Source organism: Tupaia chinensis, unplaced genomic scaffold (genome assembly GCF_000334495.1).
Source record: "Tupaia chinensis unplaced genomic scaffold, TupChi_1.0 Scaffold000320_1, whole genome shotgun sequence".
Taxonomy (NCBI): Eukaryota; Metazoa; Chordata; class Mammalia; order Scandentia; family Tupaiidae; genus Tupaia; species Tupaia belangeri.
The window spans coordinates 5,509,600-5,523,764 of record NW_006159813.1 but is presented as its reverse complement, the minus strand read 5'-3'; the positions used below and the strand labels follow the sequence as shown (position 1 = coordinate 5,523,764).

Below are 14,165 nucleotides of genomic sequence, written 5' to 3'. Positions count from 1 at the left end.
TCTTTCCATCCTCCCACATGTAAACTTTATACCCTTCACATGTCCTCTGTTTTTATTTTAAAATTGTATACCTATTTTCTGAATCAATAATCTGGTCCAGCTTCAGTGGCACAGTGGTAATGCAGATGCCCTACTAGGCTGGAAGCCACGTGACCATCACAGGTTTGGATCCCCGGGTAGGTTCAAAAACATGCCTGTTGAGGGGGCTTTCTGTCTGTCTCTCTAGCATTAAACAACACCACCACAGTAAAATAATTCAAAAGCAGCGAATGCACGTATGGTGGAGAATACGTCTTTAGCTCCCCTCTTTTCACCTACTACCTAGTACATTTCCTCAGGAATAGACTGTGTTTAGGTTTTAGGATTATTTACAGGAAGTCCTAGAATACTGTAAATACTGTTACCATGAAACCTCCAACTGCCCCATCAGAACAATAGCATCTCTTCTCCCCTTCCTCATCTTTATCCTTTGCATGTGATTTTGCATTTGTGCTAAGAATTCTGGTAGGAGTTGTTTACAGGTCATTAAATGTTTTCTCTGCTGACTGAACTACTTAATACACTTTATTTTCACTTTAATTTGAGGAGCTGTGTGTGCTCACCAGAGAGAGGGGTCGGGGGGAGGGAGAGAAGGAAAACATACCCCAGTGAGACTCGGTCGTGCCACAATCCTTTTTTTCTTTATTTGTCCACACCACTAGGATTTGTTTTTCAGGCCACCAGAGCTGGGATTTGAACTGCTTTTGATCATATGGGATCCAGCTATACATGCATAAAACTTAACCACTGTGCTATAGGGCTGGCCCTACTTTATAAACTTGACACTGGCCACCTCCCGCAGGTATTTACCAGCCTCATGAGCATCGTAATGATCTGTGTGCACGTATTTCCTCTGTATTCCAACAACTGGAGGATGGGGCAGCATCTCATACCCCTTGCCCTCTGGCTCAGTGCCTTTCACATACACGGTAATAGCTTGTATATACTTCTTAGACATATTTACAACGCAGCATGTGAGTTGTCATCTTTGTCCTCCTTTTTAAAAATTCCTTTTTTCCATCAGAGGTAGAGGGAGGCATGAGTTAGACAGGCACCCATAGCAGGGTCTTCGTTCTGCCATCCACCCACAGCCTCAGCCATCCCAGATCATGGGCATGCGCCCCTGGTGTATACAGGGGCCTCAGGACACGAACCTGGGACTCCCAGGTGGGTACAGCATCATCTTGTCTTTTCATTAAGACAAGAGCCTTCTATGATGCTAGCCCACCACCTGGCCCAATCTTTGTCTTTTCAGATGCCCAGAATACTTGCCATAGGAAAATCTCTACAGACTGTAGGTGAGCGCAAAGTGCCTTGTCTTCCGGCTATCCCAAGAACAGTATAAACCGCATCCCCCTTTTCCTTACGCAGAATCGCAAGGGTGCCGTGAGTGAGCTGGAACACATCCCTGACGCGGTTTTGTGTGATGTGCACTCTCACGACGGCGTGGTCATTGCCGGGTAAGCCAAACCGTTTTCCACTACTCCTCTCCATCCGAAGGTCTCGCATTGTTCGTGTACCACCTCTGAGCAGCAGCGGCCCTGTCTTCCCTTGAGAGCGCCTACCTTCTTCAGTTACAGCCCGCGTTGTACGGGGAGGAGCTCCCTGATTGTGCTCTCTAGGATTCTAGAGCTCCGGAGTGGGTGGTGAGAAGCAAACGGTGTGGAGGGTCTGTAAGCCATTTGTCTCAATGTGTCTTCCTTAGCTTTTAAATCACTCTTGTGGCATGCTGTGTTGGATTTTCATTAAGACAGACAGTTTGTATTTTATGAAAACATAAAAAAGTCAAGCAAGAATAATCTGTGTTGGCATCAGTGGGTCCCGTTCTTACTCTCTTTCTCTTGTTCCGAAGCCTTTATGATGAGGACGGGCTGTGGCCACACGTCATCTTCCTTCCCCACCGCATAGTATGTATTTGCTCTTTGAGTTGTCCTGTTAAGCTTTTATTAGTCTCCATGGCCAAGAAATTTAATTTTAGCTTCTGTAAATTCCTTCAGCTTCTGTTCAAAAAACCACTTTCATAAATTCTTCCTATTTTGCTAAAAGGTACACTGATGTCGTTCTTTAATGCACAATAAGCTCAGTTTTGTTTTTAGATTTGAACTGTGGTCTCAAACTGTGGTCTCAAACTTAGTGGCGTAGAGACCAGAACTTATAAACTGACTTTGCATTGGCTTTGGTGTGCGTCGTCTCAGGGAGGTTCCCTCCTGTAGGGAGGGAATAAACCTTAGAGTTAACTTAGTAGTAACTTAAAAAAATAAAAATAACAAAGACAGAGTCACTCTGCTATCCTTCTACCACTGTGCCCAGCCTTCGGTTGGACCAGAAGGCCTCTCACATGGTCCCAGCCTGCAGACCACAGCATCTCTGCAGTGGGTGCTGCTGCGGCTAGTTGTGAGTGAGCCTTTTCCTTGAAAGAAAAATCTTCCCTTAAGTAGCGTTCGTTGAAGAGCACCGTTTGAATTGAAATGTGAAACAATCGGATTATTGTATGGTAATATGTTGTGGGTGTGCAGCACCTATGAATAAGGAATTTTTACTGTAAACAAAATATACCCAAGAGGGACCTTTCCCTTAGCTTTTATTTTACTGACTCCCATTGAGGGGTTAATGCTTTGCTCAGGAGTGCTGTAGAACTGTTATTTTTAGGAAGATCAACGGCCCGCAGTCCAGAGTCCTGTCCATCCAGTTAGCAGTATGGCATTGGGCTTCATTGCGGAAGTGAGGGCCTACCAGCTCGTGGTATGCAGCCTCCTTTGTGCCCATTCATGTGGAGCACTAGTGGTACTACCAAAAGGTCACCCTGTCAGTTCAGCTTCAGATGTCAGAAGACACTCAAGGGCAGACCAATGAGATTGAGCTGAAAGAGTTGTCAGCGAACTGAGAAACAAAGGAGAGACTTGACTCTCTAAAGCCAATTCGGATTTCTTATCTGGACATGGAGCTCCTGAAAGGCAGGCGAACTGCGAGTCCAGATGCCACCTCCTTCCCCTGCCTCTGCTCCCTGGAGGTCTGTTCGGCATTACAGATGATGCCAGCACAGAGCAGAGCCCCGGCAGAGTCTTATTGATCGATAAGCTGAAACTCGATCTGCGGGTCAGAGAGGCTCCTCTTTCCAAGAGAACCTTAGGGTTATGGCTCAGCAGGAGCTGCTTCCATCTTGCTTGTATGTAGAGCATCTTGTGTTTATCATTAAAATTTTATCTGGTGGTTACGATGCTTGTTTTCTGGGTCAGATCTTGAATCCCTTTTCATTTGAGACAGCGGTGTTTGTGGTTACCTCATTCCAATCAATGTTGTATTTGCCAGGCTTTCTACAGTTATGTATCTCCAAGGAGCTACTTAAAGAGACAGGAGCCACCTCATCGTCTCTTTCTCTCCTACTTACCTTGCACTTCTCGTATTTTCCTTCCTCCTTGTCTTTCTTTTACACAAATGGAATCTGTTCAGAGATGTAATAGCTTTGTGTATCTATAGCGAAACCATAAAACATGTTTGCATTTAAACCTGTGAAATATATTTCCTATCGTCAGTGGAGAACAAAACCCTTTGCTTTCTCCCACCTTTCAACTTTCTGTAAATGTTCTTGGTTTGGGGACATGTCTGGGCCTCATGTTTACTGCAACTAGCTTCACAGTTGGCTCAGTCTGGGTTCTTCCTTACCCCTCTTCTCACGCAAAACCAGAGTAACTTGAAATAGAAATGCATTCACAAACTCACATGGCAGACACTCAGATACCCCTCCTATGAGCGGGACCCAGTCCCTGGTTACCTGAGGCTTGTCTTTCCCACAGGGAAACAGACATTATTCTCGACATTTTGAATCTTCCACTCTTATGTCTGTGAGTCTTTGGTTTTCTATCATCTTAAGAATAATTTCCAATACCTTTTCCTGACATTCAGAGTTCTTCCTAATTTGTTTCCAACCTACCTTCTTCCTCCTTCCTCCTCTGAAGTCTAACTTCTCTCTTATCCACATTATTTTCTTTATTTAGTCACCTCTGACCACATCTATTTTAAAAAACCAAGGCATGGGATCAGCATATGGCGTAATGGTTATGTTATTAGACCTTCCACATAGTTTACTAGTTCAAGTCCCAGACGTGGTGGCTTAAAACATACGCCAGTTGCGTTTGCGTGCATGCTCCAAATCCCAGGAAGAGAATGGAGGAGAAGGGATTGCAGCATGGTCATTCCCCCGGGGGGTAATTTCTTACTTTCTGTCTCTCTGGCAAGCGCGTGCGCCCTATAGCAAAAATCTCTCTTTGAAAAAAGACTTAATTCATATCCCATAAAATGCACCTTAGTTTGTTGTTATGTCACTAAACAGAAATACCTAAGTCTGAGTGATTTACAAAGAACAGAGGTTTATTCGACTGACAGTCCTGGTGGCTGGTTTGTTGAGGGCTTAGGGCTGGCATCTGGCCAGTCTGGTGTGCCCCAACGTGGCAGAGAAAGGCAGGAAGGTTAGCAGAGGTGCGCAGAAAAAGCCTGCGGGCCGCCACAGCCGTCTTCTGTACAAGCCTGCAGGAACTGGCCTCTGCTCAGCAGAGTGAGAGCTCGCATCTCAGGGGACACAGTGCTAATCCATTCCAAAGGATGAACCTCTGGGGAGGGACCATTTCCAAACCATAGCAACACCCTGTACAGTCAGTGAGTGATTTTTTTTTAAAGCAAATTCATAAAGGTGTACAGTTGACAGCACTAATTCCAGAACATTTTCCTCATGTCCAAAAGAAGCCTAGTCCTGACTCCTCCCAGAGTTTTCTGTGGCCAAGTAACTCCCCCTCACTCCAGTGTTTACTCTGTTCATAACTTCTGGAGACGTGAGTATCTGCAGCGTACGGGGCTGCTAATCATGTGGCCTCCTGGCTTTATCATGCATTTGTTCGCTTATTCCAGGCAGTGCCTATGTATTCATGCACGCATGCGTGAGGGAGAGAGCGAGCGCCTCCAGTGGGGCCTGGTCCCGCTGCAATCCATTTTCCTCCAACTACCTACCCTGTCAGGATCCTGGCTATGCACCTGGTTTCTTTTTCAAGCTGCAGAGGCTGGGATAGGAACCCTGTGGAGTCCACTTCCACTGCGCTATGGGACTGGTCATTCACTTAAACGTTTTTGTTTTATATTGTTCTTTTACTTAGGGATAGTTTTTAACTTTACAGCCACATATTTTCTTTCCAGTAATTTATAAACATCTTTTAAAAACAGGGATGGTAAGTAATACTTTGTTAAATGTGGTATAGTGCTTGTATATTGTTTTGTGTGGAATAAGCATTAAAATTTAATACAGACTCCCCCTCTGGCCACCTGTAAGCTGCATGTTATGTGGGAAACTGGAAACATGCCTGCTTTCTCTTGTCTCTTCTCTGCTTTCTTAGTTTTTTCAATCTAGAATCACATAACTTTAAACCTGGAAGGAACTTTAGAGATAAGCTATTCCACAACACTCTTTTTGTGCAAGTAGCAGAGGCTCAGAGCCAGGACAGGCTCTCACACACTGCCCTCCTCTGCCGCACGCGAGATCTTTGGAAAGTTCAGCCACTGTAGTGCAGTGGTAACACCAGAGCCCTGCAAAGCTGGAAGCGACATGGTTGACTGCAGGTTCAGATCCCAGGTTGGCCTGGAAGCACACTGTGCATGTGGGCAGGCACCCAGCACCCTAAGGAGATGGGGGGCTGGGGAAAGGGGCCATCGTGTGATGAGACCCATCGAGAGTGCTGTGCACATGTTTCTTTTTCTCATATGCATGGTCATGTGCTGTCATTAAAAGAAAAAAGATTACAGAAAATGCGTATTATGAAAGAACTATACATAGATCTAAAAAACAATTTTACACCAAAATAAACCCATGTTCTTTTTTTCTTTCCTCTTTTTTTTTTTTTTTTTTTTTTCTGTAGGGTGCATGCCAGAGAGACAGAAAGACAGAAATCACCCCCAGGGAGGATGGCCACGCCACAATCCCTTGTCCTCCATTCTCCTCCTGGGATCTTGGGCACACACGAACATGCACTCACGGTGTGAGTTTAAGCCACTGGGCCGGGACTTAAACTGCAGTCGACTACATGGGAGTCCAGCGACATAGCCATTATACCATCTGCTGGTCCCTCTTTTCTTTTCTTTTTTTGCCATAGGACATGTGTACTTGCTGAGAGACAGATGGGGAAGGTGAGAAGTCACCCCCCAGAGAGGATGACTGCACTGCAGTCCCTTTTCCTCTGTTCTCCTCCTGGGATTTTGGGCATGTAGCCACACACGCCTGGTGTGATCTTCAAGTTGTCAGGTCCAGGACTTAAACCATGGTCGTTCATGTGAGAGTCCAGTGCCTTAACTTATACTTTAATACCATTTTTTTTTTGAGAGATTTTCACTGTAGGGCGCGTGCGCTCGCCAGACAGACAGAGAGAGACATAGAGACAGAAAGCGAGAAATCACCCCCCCAGGGGGGATGGTCACGCCGCAATCCCTTCTCCTCCATTCTCCTCTCGGGATCTTGGGCACGCATGCACACGCGCCCAGCGTGAGTTTTAAGCCACCGGGTCCAGGACATGAACCGCGGTCGACTACGTGGGAGTCCAGCGACATAGCCATTACGTCATTTTTAACAACTCTTTGAATTCTTCTCATAATTCTGTAACATCCGGGCACAGAGCTGGGCATCAAGGTTGACTTTGAGAACACTTATTTGCTATTCTGAAGTCTTGTCTGTGTTGTGTCATTTTGGTTTATCTTTTCTGGCATGCATCTTTATTATTTATTTATTTATTTATTTATTTTTTTAACAAAAGCGGTAATAAAACCATGTTATTTTTGCAAAACATTAGAAGGTGGAGAAGAGAGGACTAGCTAGGTAGTCTGGTGATTAAGAGAGCCAGATACCACATGGCAGACTTCAGTTTGAATCCCAGCTCCAGAAGCTTGAAAAACACGTTAGGTTTGTGTGCATGGGTGCACCAAATCCTGGCAGGATGGAGAACTATAGGAGAAGGGATTATGGTGTGACCATGCCTTATTGAGGAGAGCTTGCTTCCTTCTCTTCTGTCTGTCTCAGGTGAGTACATGCACCCCCTGACAATTTTCTTTTCTTTTCTTTTTTTTTTTTTTGAGAAGTTTATGCTATAGGGCACATGCGCTAGCCGGAAAGAGAGAGACAGAGACAGAAAGCGAGAAATCCCCAGGGAGGATGGCCACACCGCAATCCCTTCTCCTCCATTCTCCTCTCGGGATCTTGGGCACGCACACACACGTGCCTGGCATGAGTTTAAGCCACCGGGTCCAGGACTCGAACTGCGGTCGACTATATGGGAGTCCAGCAACATAGCCATTACGTTAACTGCTGGTCACAAAGCTGCCTGAATTCTAAAACAATTCTTGTTAGTTTTTTAGTGACTATGGTTTGGTTTCCAATCCATTATTCTATGCATATGTGGATGAAGATAATTATACCCTGCATTATATTTTTGACTTTTTTTCTCTTCACTAAACTGATGAGATTTTTACCCTTAACCATCAATTTCTTTGCATTTTAGTTTTTTGATTCGCAGTCTCCAAACTCCCTCTCAAGCTACTCCTGAACATGCCAGTGCCATAAATGAGAGTGTATCTCCCTTCTTTTCTCTCCCTGTCTGACTTCCTCTGAGGTGGCTTCTGTCCCAGCCCTCTGCTGCACTTCACTCCGAGGTCACCTTTTTATTTTTTTTAGTTTATTTTTTCCATCAGAGGAAAAGAGAGACATGAACCAACAGTCTTCATTCCAGATCTGCCTCCAGTCTATCACACTGGATCATGGGCACGTCCTTTTTGATGTATATGAGGAGGTCCCAGGATGTGAACCCTGGGCCTTCCCACATGGGTCCAGCTGTTACCATTGTGCCTTCGCCTGGCCCCACCAGTGACCTTGCAATAAACAAATCAGTGATCTTTTCTTCACTTCTTTAGCCTCTCTGCAGTGCTTGGTCCTGTTGAAATTCTAGGGACTGTGTATTCAGCATCTCTGTCCTCTCAGATCCCAACCCTGGCCTAGTGGCCAGGAAACTTGAGGAGAGTGGGTATGGGATGAAAATTGCTCATGCTTCTGTGACCCCAGATCCTGAGCCTCTTCTCGCTGCCCACGCTCCTTCTCCTCTGGCCTCTGTGTAGTCCCACGTGGCTGCTTAGCAGGTACTCGGCATCTCGGAAGTACCTGAGGCAGTTGTTTTCTCTGCTGGTTAAGTATGTGGACGTTGCCTCATTGTCATAAGCAACTCAGACACAACATTCACTTTGATTGTCTTATTTCTTTAACTTGAGAACAAGTTTTGTTCAGAAGTCACCGTACAGAATAATAAGCACCAGTCTTTATTTCAAAATTCACTGCCTGACTCCATTTTCTCTGTGATCCCATGGCACTCCTGAAGTACTCGTGAGGCTTAGCTTGTTTTCCTTCTATTTTAGGGGAGAGGTTACCTTGAACGTTTTCTGATAGTAAGATCCATAAACATGTTGTTTCTTCATTACTGTTTTTTGGCATCGTTGTTGATGATGGTTCTTAGAATTTCAGAATGTTTTGAAAAGTTTGATGTAACCGTTGAGGAAAAAGAAAAGAAGAGGGGTTATGAAAACGTTCCTGTTCTGTTCTCTGAGGCATGGCCTGCTTCCCCTCTCCTCGTTTGCCTTCTGGAAGTTGAGCTTAGTGCAAACAGATGACGTCGCGAGTTCAGGAAGGTTGCAGAGCACACCTGAGGGGCAGCAGGGCTGGCTGCAGTTTGCCATAAGTAGTAGAGGAGAGCCACCTAGTGAAGGAGCGATCTCAGGTGAGCCCGCAGCACGAAGTCTAGCGGGGGCTCCTGGGAGGCCCCTGTGCCAGCTCTGCTAACCATGAAGCTATTAGCTCACCCGAAGCTTTTATCAGATGCCTGGGAGTGTGGGCTGTGCACCGAACTCCCTCTTCACCCGCCCTTACTTGTAAGTCCAGCTTCTCAGTTTGCATAAGAAAGCATACTTTTCTATTCACATTAGAAGTCCATCCCTCTTTTGGCTTAGAAAAATACTAGGTGCTCTCCGTGTGGAGGCCTTTTTCATTACTCCTAAGTGTTTGTCTCCCTTGTTTTCCCCAATGATCCGCCTTTTAGCATAGGGTTCCTGCTTTTACTAAGAGGAACAGTGGCTTTGTATCCATGCTTCTCCTCTGCCAAATGCGCAGAACACATAACGTTGCAAAATGGTAGCTTTGCCCTCTCCCGAAAAACAGTCAGTCATCTTGTGTCCCATTCTGTGGGAGGAAGGTGTGCCCACCTGCTGGTGGCTCCCAAGCACCCCGGTGGACTCTGGACATTATTTCAGTTGCCGATGCAACCTGATTTCAATTTGTTTTTACTTCTGTCTGCACACAGCTTGGAAATCATGGTTGAGGGACTTTCTAGCCTTCTGTAGATGTGAAGCAGAGTTTGGAGCTGCTTGTTTCTGTATGTAAAGTTTGGCGTCTGACTTTCCAGTTGGTACATATTGCTGATGGGCTCTTCGTGGAATTTTGCCATTGTTTTCTAATTAAGAACTGTTGGAATACATCAGCTCTAATGTAGCCGTCTAAGGTAACCTGACATACCTTACTTGCTTTTAGCCATTTTTCTGCACTTTCCCAAGCAATTAAAAATGTAACTTCGGGGGCCGGCAGGTGGCGTGGTGGTTAAGGGTGCCGGACTCCCACATGGCTGACCGCAGCTGGAGTCCTGGATCTGGCAACTTGCTTTCTCACTTTCCCTCTCCACCCCTTGTCCTTCTCTGGTCAAATTAAAATAAATAAATAATTTTTTTAAAAAAGTGTACCTTCATATTAATCACGTACCATGCCAAACTATTAATAGTGGTTTTGATCTGACCTGGTATATATTTGCCCTCAATTTAAAAATATTGTCTATTTAAGAATTAGTCCTCAACGGTGGTGTTTCTAATATTCTAGTTTCAGATGCGTGTATAAAAAGTAGGGATACCTATGGTTTGCTTTGAGGCTCTTGAGAAAGCAGATGCTTTGCAAATACAGTTGGCAATACCATGGTGTCAGTTAACTGTCACCTGTATTTATGCTTAGGACATGCTTTCTGTCTTTCTCCTCTTTAGAAGACTTCTTATCCTGGCAGTTTTCCTTTTGACCTTGTTTTGTATGGATTTTGTGCTCCTGCTTAGTATGACATTGGACTGTTTCCCATAAGGAATCTGATCGTTACCCGTTAGGGACCTCTCTTTACAAATGCTTTGCAATTTATTTATTTATTTTCCACCGTGAGGTATACATGCTCTTCTGGTAACTAAGTCTGAGGTAAGATATTGATAAGTGACCAGAGGAGAGCATTACATTTATTATCTCTTTAATGAAGGAGCTCCAGAATACCCTTAATAAATACTGGTGAACTCATGACTGCATTTATCCATCTCTGGTTCTCCGAGGAATAATGGGAAGGGCCCCAGCTACCATAACTCTGCATAATCATCATTGACTCTGACTCTATTGATTGTGATTAACCAAGATGTATGGAAAACAGTTTTAAGTGTGCAGTGCATGTGCCTCGTAAGGTCCATTAAGATGTTCATTATTTTTCAATTGATGCGTCTTATGCCCCACTAGATGTTTGCAGTAGTGCATTTCCACAGGAGGACTCTGCACTGTGGATTGAGTTCATTTTGTTAATTGCATGATATAACACAGTCATGCTTCATAGAAAATAGTAAATACTCTTGGTTTTATTGATTGGTAATCTCTGGTATTACTGAAGACGGTATGGAGCATGTGAATAATTCTTAAGACCTCTACATGTTAAGGGCATAAATGTTTCTTGAAATGTGAGCACTGCACGTCGAGGGCCTCCGCCTCATTGCTCAGTAGGCTTTCAGCCACTTCCATCTTCAAGGTGTAAGTCATGGATTCACTCAGTTCGCCGGTATCCACTAAGCGGGAACGAGTACCACACATGGATCTTGCTTACGGGGGGTTCACTGGCCAAGAAGGGATATAGTTGCTGAGCAGTGCGGAGGTGTGAGGGTAGGGGAAGAGAAGAGCACCTCGTACCGACTCTGCCTCAGTCCAGGTTCCTCCTGGGAAGTGACTTTTCAGCCGAGTCTGGAAGGATGACTGGGACGTAGCCAGGTGGAGTTCTCTCAGGGACGCAGATGCTGTCCCTCTCCACCCTGAACCAGAGGTGGTCATTGATGACACACCACAGTGTTTGTTGTTCAGCTTCCAAATCCTTCTCAACACAGGGCTGTAGGCAGCCACTCCCAAATGAGTGGACCTGACTCCACGGGAGACCATGTGGTGTTCTCAGCCTGGGGTCTCCTAGCAAGGTTCCTCTTGGCTGTTGTGGGTATCAATGTAGGATCGTGGCTGTTTGGGAGGCTGTGTACGCACCTGTAAAAGAGGGTGGTAGAGTCTGAGCGGCTGTGCTGGGTACCCGCCCACACCCCATGAAGCAGGTGTGGGAGCACAGAGCACACTGCCAAGCCCCCGCCCCACTGCCTCCCCCACCCTCAGCTTTTCCTGCTGGCCTGCTGTCTAGGCGAGATGCAGTGGAGTTAACGGGGTAGGTTAAGGGCTGTCCCGCAACACTGCGTCACAGTATTGAAGACCGTAAATTCCTTACACTGCACTAAACAGAGAGGATCCTCAGAAGCAGTATTTGTTTAAAGACACTGCCCTGTGAGGAGACAGAGTGACTCGTTGGCTCAGCAGCAGATCAAGGAAAAACCTGGGTGGTGTGGTGATCCCAGCTGTGTTGGGAACATGAAATGTTTCTTGTGACTTTGGGTAAGCCACTTAACCTTACTGCTCAGCATTCCTAAATCAAACCCCCACCCCCAGGTTGTTAGGAAAAACCTTGAAAAAATCTGTTTTTAGCAAATAAGAGCTGGCACCCGGAAGCAAAGTGGACCCTCTGCAGGGCATTTCCACGAGAAGCTGGGTTGAAAGTTGTTTGTAGCCACGTAGCATTTCCTTGTTCTTTCTCTTCTGCTCTCAGTCCACATAAGTGGTGTGCTCTTTGGAAACTTACTAGTTAATGAAAGCCCTTTGCTGGTAAATCATTTTCAATTGGCAATCGCTCTGGCATGCCGAGCTCGAGACAGGCTCGATTCCCATTCTTTGAACAAAAAATCAGCTGTGGTCTCTGACCTATTTATTTAGAGGTAAACTCAGCCTTGCCAAGCGTGAAGAAAAGATTGGGAAAGCATACAGTTTCACTGGCCCGTGCCCGGGCCGGGGCACTTCCTCACTTGTCTGGGAAGGGCCGCTTTTCTTCTGTAGTGTTTCTTTAGTGTTCTTACATCAGCTAGCTTGTGAGCTGCCCTTGTGCTCTGCACGGACACCAATTAGGGAGCCATCAGCATTGGGGTCCAAAGGCTTACCGACAATGCAACTGTCCTAGCAGCGTCTTAATTGGTTCTGTGTAATTGTCATTAGGCAGCGATAAAGACATCTGCAACTCTGGAGGAGGATCAGCTTTTCCTCCTACCTCCATTTTGGTGTCTGCTCTTGTTCTCCTGGCTGATGTCAGGGATCCCATTTAGGGTTTGGTCCTGGTCCCTCTGCCCAGCCCGTGTGTTCCTAGTACGGAAACGTCTGTTTCTCTAGCGCTGCGTCTGACTCCCCTTGCCCTAGTTGTATTCACGCATGTTCTGTGTTAGCGCCCGCCGCTGACTCATCACACAGCATCCACGGCTGAAGTGGTTAGTTCTGTTCCCATCAGTGCGGGAGACGGTCTTATGTTTTACCTCCCAAGTCATTTCGTAGCCAGATGTCTCTGTTATCACGCTCTTTGGCCGTGAAGAACAGTTCATTTAAATAGATACCTGTGGAAAGTGTTATGTTTAATGAAATCACTTAGCTTATCTCACTTAATAGCAATGTGTTTTAATCACTTTGGAGAGAAAGGGGAGAAGTCTAGCGTGTATCCATGTGAGCATTCGGGTGCTTCATTAATCGCACATCAGCCCTGGAAAGTGGCCGAGGGTAGATGGAGCTGCCACTCAAGCTGGGTGGGCTGCACTGGCAGGCACCTCCTCTCCCTGTCCACATGTGTCTGGTTAGCTGCGTGTCAGGCACTGTGATGGAGGCTATGGCCGGACCACCTCGAGGACCGCAGTTGGGTGAAGAAACAGGATTTGAACGCATGCACGTAGCAGTAACGGTCGCTTCCTCAGACGAACAGTGTAGTTGTTGAGTCAGAGAAGTCTTCCTGCAGGAGGGGAGGGCACGGAGACTGTGGCATCGGGCACTGATGCCCATTTCCACCCCTGCCAGGCAGGTTTAACTGCTCTGCGGTGTGCTTGGGCACTGGGAGTCATAAAAGCATTCCAGGTGATGCTAACATGCAGCGGGGGTGAGCACCCCGGGCTGGCCGTGCAGAGGGAAGATGCTGCAGAAAGGAGTAGTGGACGAGGTTCGGGCCAGGAGTACTTGGAAGCCTGGCTGGGGGCCGGCACATGCTAAGGCAGGGGAGAAGGTGAGCCCGGGAAAGGGAGTGGGAACTCACTTGTGGAGGGTTTTCAAGAGGCCCCAGGATTAAAGCTCTTTTCAGTAAGGTGTCAAGGTAAATATTTGGTCTGCCACAATAGCATAGCCACAGTACAAAGCTCAGTGGTGCCAAAGCCATGTGAAGGTCCAGGGTTCCCTTCCCAGGGTCCCTGCACACACCAGGTACGTGTGTGCCTGTGATCCTGGCTGACCGGGACTGGGTCATGGCGTGAAAACCCTGTTGGAGGTGCCTGTCTTTCTCTCCATCTCTCTCTTATGGAAGAAATAAATCTTAAATAACCTACAGAGGGTTTCCTGGTGTCAACCACTGTCCTAGTCCGACAGATGTAGTCACTGGGCACACAGCTGCAAATGAGACCCAGTGCTGACCTCTCCTTACAGATTAGGGAGGCCAGCAGTAGACAGTGACACACACATACACACACACACACACACACACACACACAGGCTTGCACTTCCCATGCGGGAGGTGTCCAGGCTGCCATCAAGACAGTGGACCCTAGTGGGGACCATGGTCCGATATGGGGGGTGAGCGGAGGGAGTGCTTCCAGGAGGATGACTCGCCTTGCCAGGTCTCCCGAAGGGCTTGGCTCATGCAGGGTTGGAGGTGGGGCAGCTCGGAAGC

At 46.6% G+C, this 14,165-nt stretch overlaps 1 protein-coding gene across 1 annotated transcript in view; it reads left to right on the top strand.

The window, feature by feature from the left end:
* FBXW8 (F-box and WD repeat domain containing 8) overlaps window positions 1-14,165 on the top strand; it is a 136,955-nt gene that overhangs the window by 46,801 nt on the left and 75,989 nt on the right. Inside the window, exon 4 of the mRNA XM_006151574.3 lies at window positions 1,411-1,499. Within this exon, the coding sequence (XP_006151636.1) occupies window positions 1,411-1,499 (89 nt within the window). The remainder of the gene's footprint in view (window positions 1-1,410; window positions 1,500-14,165) is intronic.